The sequence below is a fragment of the Haliotis cracherodii genome, unplaced genomic scaffold, assembly GCF_022045235.1.
Source record: "Haliotis cracherodii isolate W230 unplaced genomic scaffold, xgHalCrac1.p SCAF_18, whole genome shotgun sequence".
Taxonomy (NCBI): domain Eukaryota; kingdom Metazoa; phylum Mollusca; class Gastropoda; order Lepetellida; family Haliotidae; genus Haliotis; species Haliotis cracherodii.
The window spans coordinates 15,805,007-15,814,258 of NW_027266273.1; the positions used below are offsets into that span (position 1 = coordinate 15,805,007).

Consider the following 9,252-nt stretch of genomic DNA (forward strand, 5'->3'; position numbering starts at 1 on the left):
ATGCAAGTACTTGTAGCTCCAATTATTCTTTATAGATTTCAGACCAAATTTTCAAATATCAATTAAATAGAAGTAATCATGTGGAAGAGTAAGCATTATTTTTTGTATTTTAGCGATACTGCTTCACACCTGAAATGATCTCCTGTTGGTCAGACATAGGTGCACAACAAGAGACTATAACAAACAATGAAAATGGCACCACTAGATGTAGATTGAGATGGCACAATTGCTGTTGTAGAACTGTCAGGCATGATAAGATCAAGTTTGTTTCGATTGTTTTTGTTTATTGCTGAAATATTCCTTTATTATTCCAGCAGCCTGTATGTAAGTAATCTAGTCTTGGACTGGCAAACCAGGGAATGAAATAATGATCACCATCTCCTGTTCCTGCAGAATGATGACATGTAATCAGCCAACACCTCTGCCACCTGGAGAATGGACTTCCAAGAAAATGATCCAAGAAGGGACTTCCAAGAACATGATCCATGAGGGGACTTCCAAGAATATGATCCAAGAATGTTCTTACAAGAGTATGATCCAAGAATGTTCTTCCATGAATATGATCCAAGAAAATGATCCAAGAAGGGACTTCCAAGAATATGATCCAAGAATGGACTTCCTTAATGGACTTCCAAGAATATAATCCAAGAATGTTCTTCCAAGAGTATGATCCAAGAATGTTCTTCCAAGAGTAAGATCCAAGAATGTTCTTCCAAAAGTATGATCCAAGAATGTACTTCCAAGAATATGATCCAAGAATGTTCTTCCAAGAATATGATCCAAGAATGGACATTGCTATGATCACTATGTGGAACTGGGCCCTGCACACATCACAATACCTCATGACATATATTTTGAAATACCGTTGCAAGATGCACCAGTAAAACAATGCCATGTGAGGTCAGCCTAGCAACAGGGTTGCTGGGGTCATTAAGTGTGCATAAGCTCCTCTCAGTGTTCTATCATCTCTACACACAATGTCACTGAATAAGCCCAGGGATGTTGAGAGTTTTCAATATTTTTTAGTGCAACTAGTTCCCGCACTACATACATTGTGTGTATGTGCTTTGGTATCAAACACTGTGTAATACCAGCTTATTGTTATCAAACAGTGGTATCTACAACAGGCGAGTAATAAGTAGGTATTACCAAATTGATATACCATGGAAAAATTACTTCTGTGGAAAGTGTTATCAACTCTTAGAGGGAGTGGATTCATCCTGCATCCTTACCTCATCAGCTTGTAAGGCAAACTGTGTCTCAGGCTTGGTCACTTGGCTGACTGTATGTCATTGTATCCAAATTGAGTTGATAAATGTCTCATGTTGTTATTCACTGGATAGTCTGGTCCAGATTATTTACAGATCATTGTCATACATCTGGAATATAGCTGCATATGGCTTTAAACAGCAAACAAGCAAAACATGAACAACATGTGACAATTATCTACCTGATACAGCTTTTTGTAGGGATACTGATTCTGATATTTTCAGTTTACTTGGGTAAGAAACACTCACATTCACTCGCTGACTCTCTCATCTCTTTTTTCACATTGTCATCAGCTTGTTGATGAGGTTAACCTCCGAGGTCATTTGGACAAGGCATCAGACCTCGGATCAGAATATCAGTGGTTCCTATCCCACATGAGGACTCTGACATTTAACAGCCACTACAATAGCATGAATTCATAGACTCTTCTCTATTTGTATGTCACACATGTAACTACCAGCCTGACATTTTCATCTCTTTAAGCTCAGATATAAATTATTGATGGAATAAAATACTAATTTTCTTTGTGCATGTTCTTGCCAGGCTAGACTACACTATTCTTCATGAATCTTCATATACACAGGACTGCCTCTGTGGCCAAGTGGTAGAGCATCTGCCCAGAGAGCAGAAGGTCCCGGGTTTGATCCCAGGTCACGTCATATCAAAATTTGTTAAAAGATCAGGTACTTGTTATCCTGTCTTGCACTCGGCATTAAGGGGCTAAAACAAGGACTGGTCGGCATTAAGGGACTAAAACAAGGACTGGTCGGCATGAAGGGGCTAAAACAAGGACTGGTCGGCATGAAGGGGCTAAAACAAGGACTGGTCGGCATTAAGGGACTAAAACAAGGACTGGTCGGCATGAAGGGGCTAAAACAAGGACTGGTCGGCATGAAGGGGCTAAAACAAGGACTGGTCGGCATGAAGGGGCTAAAACAAGGACTGGTCGGCATTAAGGGGCTAAAACAAGGACTGGTCGGCATGAAGGGGCTAAAACAAGGACTGGTCGGCATGAAGGGGCTAAAACAAGGACTGGTCGGCATGAAGGGGCTAAAACAAGGACTGGTCGGCATTAAGGGGCTAAAACAAGGACTGGTCGGCATGAAGGGGCTAAAACAAGGACTGGTCGGCATGAAGGGGCTAAAACAAGGACTGGTCGGCATTAAGGGGCTAAAACAAGGACTGGTCGGCATGAAGGGGCTAAAACAAGGACTGGTCGGCATGAAGGGGCTAAAACAAGGACTGGTCGGCATTAAGGGGCTAAAACAAGGACTGGTCGGCATGAAGGGGCTAAAACAAGGACTGGTCGGCATGAAGGGGCTAAAACAAGGACTGGTCGGCATTAAGGGACTAAAACAAGGACTGGTCGGCATTAAGGGGCTAAAACAAGGACTGGTCGGCTTGGTGTCGGTATAATATGTCTGAGTGAGGTATTCATGTTAAACTGCATCATGATATCTCAGTGTGCTAGCACTTTAAATCAGTCTGGACTAGTACAAGCAGCCACACAAACACACATACATGTATGGACGTTGCTTTGCAAGTGCAATAATCTTGGACGCGAAGTAAAAAACCCAATTTCACCTCACCTCATATGTACAGATACCACACTGTTGTGAACCTCCTTATATACAGACACTACGCTATTGTTCATGAGCCTTCATACACACAGATACATAACAGATAGCCTAATATCATTTTTATTGTCATATTAATAACACTGGAAGTTCTTAATGGTATCATTTGCCTCCCACGGGGAATGTGTGTTTGATTGTCAACAAGTTCCACATCAGGCCTGTGTTGCTGAAAATATTTGTAGCTTGATTCTTCATATCAGGGTGACTATATTTGTCAATAGTGATTAATATTACACAACTTTTTTTATATACTCTGTATTTGTCATAAATGTTTAATAGGCATACAGCCATTTGTATCCTAGGTACATTCTCTGATGAATGCTACAACATGCTCTGATGAATGTTGCAACATGCTCTGATGAATGTTGTAACATGCTCTGATGAATGTTGCAACATGCTCTGATGCATATGTTGCAATAGGCCTGGGGTATATATGCAGTAATTCATGCAGTATATTATGTAATATATCCATGTACTATGTATATATAAATATATTTAACAGAACAGGGATGCCTTTATTGCTTTTCATTTGTGTAGATCAATTGTTATACATGCTGTCGTATACAATATACAAAAGTGTGATTATGATGGAATATATTTCCATGTTTTTCAGTTTTCCAATAACTCTTAATGTGTTAGCATATTCTGATGAAGAGAAGCTTCATCCATGCACACAATGTGTCATGACAGAGAACATGTTTCCCAGGGTACAGATGTGCTTTCTTTCAAGTGAGCCATAGGGCCTCTTAACAATACTAGGATGTGCCCCCTGGTGTTAGGGGTTACCAACAGTTACCAACAAACACAATACTTCTAATCCATCTACAAACTCAATAATTATCATATCACCAAGAGCTTGTTTGCCCCTTCCTTTTCACTGAAATTGATAATACCATATCAACTATTTGATATTAAAAAAACCCAGAACTTTATGAATAAAGACTGTCCCTTAATCAGTCTAATATGTTTATTTTCTGTGTGATGGCTTAGTTTACTCTTGTGAAAGTATATTTATCACTGACTCCAAATAATAAACATTTTTGATAAAAGAAAATGTATGATTTTTTATGTAAGTGAAAAAATAATTTCATGAATTTTATGAATCACTATCAAATAGTGATGAATCTGGTGTTCTCGAAAAGGTGAGTGTAACCTTCCCCACCTGTGGCACCCATAACAAACACATGCAAAGGCAAGGCAATTGTCCTTTTAAAATATCCGGGAACATATGGTACAAGTCAAAATAGGGAATGTCATATTCAGGCACCAGAAATGTATTTTAACCATGCCATTACAATTTTAACTGTGCCATTGACAATGTAATACAAGTTTTCAATATAAGAGTTTCGAAACCCTGGTTTCTCTTTTGAATGTGTCATGCAGAAATGAATCTCTTTGCATAGACTGGGTGCTTGCTGTAGTTATACCTATAATTCTTCTTATGTAGACACAAATTCCTTTCACAACATACTCTGGTGAATCTATTTTAGGAAACAACCCTGCTGGGACTGCCCTTTTGTTTAATGTCTGGTATCTGTCTAGAGTGAAGGGCCATATTTTGTAATTAGGTGTCTTAAAAGAAACTACTCAAACATAAAAAGTTTTAATGCTTACAAATCTGATATTACACCTTATGAAGCAAAAAATTCAGTGATTTGTCAGAGGTTTCTTGGTAATCATATGCCCATGTCTGTACTAAGAACATCCTAAAAGTAACCTGGCTGTCTACTGTTGTAAGTCAAGCTCACCTCGACTACCACATCACCATCTGTATTGTGGACACATAAGTCAGTCTGAGAATACTGTGTACCAAGTTTGACACATGAAATCACTACCATAATGATAAGCCTTGCATAAAGGCCAAGGTTGCCACGATCCACCACGTAGTTCTTCCTAGTTCAGTCTTCGGGACTTGTTGTTTTGCGCATTTCTTATCTTTTCGTTCATGGTTTGCTTGTACAGGATATCATTCTATTTGCATGACTTTGTCACTATAAGTGGCCATGGCAATCAGGACTAAATCAGTCACAATAATTATTTTGGGTGAAACATTAATTTAGAATAAAAAAAGAGGAATGTCAAAACTTAATTTGATTTAATATTATTATTCTTTGGGCTAGATAAGTTTGACAGGTAGATGTTGCCAATATTGAACTGAGGTTAAGTCTCACAAGAACCTAATGAAATAATGGTAAATAATAGAAAAACAGTCACAGTATTTTTTCTTTATATTTTTTTCCAAAATTTATGTTCACCCAAAAAGTGAAGATAAAATGACTCTGTCCTTATCAACTTCAAAGCTACCTGAGTGAGTGAGTGAGTGAGTGAGTGAGTATGGTAAATGACACCACTTTTAGTAAAATTCCAGCAACATTATAATAGGGATACCAGAAATAGGCTTCACACATTGGACGAAAGAGGGGATACTGAACCCAGATTTGGGCGTGACAAGCAAACACTTTAACCATTTAATAGCGGAAGTACGGTAACCCTTAAGTTTTATGAAATCAACAGGGCTGATCTAACAAGCAATATCTAACTATATTATCCGCTAAACTCAACTTGTTTACCTTCTTGTTCAACCCTTCAATATCAGACATCATTCCCATGAACAGCTGCAGAATCTCAATATTCACACTTGGGGATATTGACCATCAAATACAAAATTAATTAAATTTGTGTTCTGGAATCAGGACAAGCAAACATGTCACACCCATTAGAAACTTGATACATTTTGTGAAGTCTAAAAGTAGAAACACCAATCTGAGAGAAGCTACATGAATTAACAATGTACTAAATGTACTATTTAACCTCATGATACTGGTTTAAGTGCACAAAATAGTTCCAACAGTGAAGTTCCCACTTAAAATCTTTGTCCACATGCATTGCATTTATACAGACACTTTTTGTAAGAACTAGACTTGTGAATAGATGAAAATACATTAACTTCATATACTGAACCAAAAAAGATAGTGATTATGAATATTTTGGGGGATTTTATTTTGTGGTGAAGACTGAGTACACAATTTCTTTAAAACATCCCCCCAAAATATTAATGATCCCTAACTTTTTTGTTTAGAATACATTCTTCATTTCATGTGCATTCAATTAGAATATATGCACATAAATTCTACCAAATGTGAGCTCTTTCTAGTGCCATCTGATCCAAAAATCTAGGTTCAAATTCTCGATAACTCCATAAATTTGAAAACACATCTGTTTAAGAACATGTAAATATGAAATGTTACCAGTCATTTAATGATGAATGCTCTCTGTTAACTTGCACTAATGAACAGCCATGAGAGATGCTTGACATCACTTTGGAATGCTATGAAGTCATACAATGGTTGACTGAACCCACCTGGTGTTCTCAATGTAGAACTGTCAACTGGAGCAGGACGTTCTGCTGAATATTAATCCAGCGGCATGAATATGGTAGACAAGATGTGATACAATTGCACACTTTTTCCAATTTAGGACAGGGAAAAGAATAATATTTAACGAGAAAAGTATTAATGCAAAATGAAAAACTTAAAAAACAGCAAAGCTAGCTAATGATGACAACAAATGCCCCTTAAAGATGGACTTGCTCCACAACCTGCTGTAGGTGTAGATGAAGTTAATGTGATGTTTCAAACAGAAAATTAATTTAGAACTTAACTGTGTTTATTGCCCAGAAATTACATTTGGCAACTATGCTTGTCATAAAAGGTGGCTAACAGGATTGGGGGGTCAGACGTGCTGACTTGGTTGATGCACGTCATCGTATCCCAATTGCCTGGATTGATGCTCATGATATCAATCACTGGATTGTCTGATCAAGACTCGATTATTTACAGACTGTAGTCATAGAGCTGGAATATTGCTGATTTAAACATGACAAACAAACAAACATTTAGAAGCAGCAGTGTTAGTTGGTGGTTTTAAATCTTACAATTTCAGGGCATCTCATACTCAGTTAAAGGTATCCAATTGCATATGATCTAAATGTGATAAAAACAAATATATAGATCATTCATATTTTCATAATTATCAATATATTTTACTTGTTCTTTATCATAAATATTTCAGGCGTAGAAAGAAATAGAACAAAATGTTCAATGATTTCCTTATCTGGTTACCTTGATAAACACTGCAATGGATATTACGCATGAGACATCAATAAACACAGACGTTTTCATTATGAAACCGTTGCCTAGGACATCAACAGAACATTGAGAAAGGACATCACGTCACCTAATACGAAACTATCACAATAACGCCATTTGACTGCGCTTGAAAGAAAAGGTTTGAAGAGACGACCTGGTGTAATTGACAGAGGTCAGGAAACACGACTTGCACGTGCTTATTAACACCGTTGCTGGAGCTGGGGGTGTGACATTACTGTTAGCGCGGGTGTTAGTAGAACACTGGGGGGTGTTCAATTAGAATTTGGTTTGTTAGTCGGAAAACGAGTAATTACCGACGTTCTTACCTGTATTTGGTGATGCAGTTGTTGCCGACATCGCACACGTCGCCAAGAAACTTAAGAAAACAATCACGACACATCCCTTCTGGGTAGACCAACACATGGTGAATCCGCTCTCAATAATCTCCCGCAATTTGAATATTATCCAATGTAACGTGAGTCACCTCCGCTCTGCAATCTCAGGCTGTTTTCTGTTGACAATGCCAGTGTGATTGCTGACAATTCAGCTTTTAAACCGTCTCCTTGGCCCCTGAATGGTCCAATACCTGCTTCTGCTGCCTGTTAAATGTTACCCGTATGATTGACTGATACAAAGGTTGTGTCGTCTGCTCCGGAGAGTCTGTCTGACCACGACAGTCGACACGGCAGAGATACACGAGATCTGCCTGGTGAATGAATGGGGGCGTGGCTAGACCACCTGTTCCTTTCTAACCTAATTACGTCGGAGAACGATCCGATTTCATAAAACGTTGAACGGACATAAAACTGCTACTTTCTGGTCAATAATGCCGCCCGGATTTTCAGAGCGCGGTTGTGAAATACATGGCACACCTTAACGGGCCTTTGTTTTAGATAACAGAGAATGTTATCTGCGATTTTCAAGCGGATATACTTGCTGATAAACTCGGACGTTGTCAGATGTATGGAGTGAACGTACCTGCTGCCATTCTGACATAGATGACGTATAATGTGATATAGGTTCTGGTGACTAATGTTTCTTTCCCAGAATTTGTATTGTCTAACACAATGCCGATTACAAAGGATTTTAACGAAATCATTAAAAATGTATTCGTCTCAATCTCTATCGCAGATTTGTATGATGGTGTGGTTGGTTTCTGGAAAATAAAAGACGTAAAGCTGTATATATATACGTCTTTGGGAAAATGCACCGACTGTGGTTTGAACTGATCGCGTGATCTTAGACGTAAAACATAAAACCAATTATTGTGTAAATAACATAAATAGCTACCTATAGAAATTGTGGGGGCATGGGTGGCCCAGTCGTCTAAGGCGCCGCGATTCGCTGTGCAGAGTTGCATCCCTTGGGCACGCCAGAAACCTATGATTGTGGGTTCGAATCCCGGTTCGCCCCGATTATGTTTCTAGGTTTGTCAGCACCATACCCGTGCTCGTGGGTTTCACCGAAGTGGTAAACGTCTGAGACCTGCATCACTTCGGGCTTTCCTCCCACATTAAGCTGACAGGCCGCGATATAACTGGATTAATGTGAGCGGTGTTAAACCCAACTCACTCACTATAAAAATTGTAAACACGTTAATCATTATTTTTGCTGAATAAATTAACAAAACATTTAAACACATTTAACCGTTTTTTTTCGTTCCAACTGAAAAAAAACTAATGTTACAGTATATAAAGAACAGAAGTTAGGGCTTACAATTCTGTGTAACCGTTTCTAATAAACTAAAGTTTAGAGGGTCGTTGGAGTAGGAAAGTGGTTACAGCGTTCGCTCGTCACGCCGAAGGCCCGGGTTCGATTCCCTACATGGATATATTGCGTGAAGTTCATTTCTGGTGTCCACTGCCGTGATATTGCTAAAAAAGGCGTAAAACCATACTCACTCACTCAATCAGTGAATTGTGTTATATGTTCGTTGTTGAACTGCCTGTAAATATTCGAGTCCTGACCAGACAAAGCAGTGATTGATATAATGAGCATCGATCCACGCTGTCGTACCGTCCGACCACCCGATCCATTTGGTCGCCTCTTACGACCAGGAAAGGTTACTAGAGGCCAACTGTAACCCGGAATTACCACGGTCCCGGCTGAGGAGGTCATGAAATATGTGATTAACACCCTCGGACTGCAGAACCTATGAGCTAAATATTTATTGTGGAAATTCGCTGTGAAGAGTTGGT

At 38.9% G+C, this 9,252-nt stretch overlaps 1 protein-coding gene across 1 annotated transcript in view; it reads right to left on the reverse strand.

The window, feature by feature from the left end:
- The window catches only part of LOC139465815 (protein crumbs-like), a 99,103-nt gene extending 91,226 nt beyond the window's left edge, over positions 1 to 7,877 (reverse strand). The window contains exon 1 of the mRNA XM_071247749.1: positions 7,381 to 7,877. Coding sequence (XP_071103850.1) covers positions 7,381 to 7,477 — 97 coding nt within the window. The 5' untranslated portion in view covers positions 7,478 to 7,877. The remainder of the gene's footprint in view (positions 1 to 7,380) is intronic.
- Between the last annotated feature and the right edge of the window lie 1,375 nt (positions 7,878 to 9,252).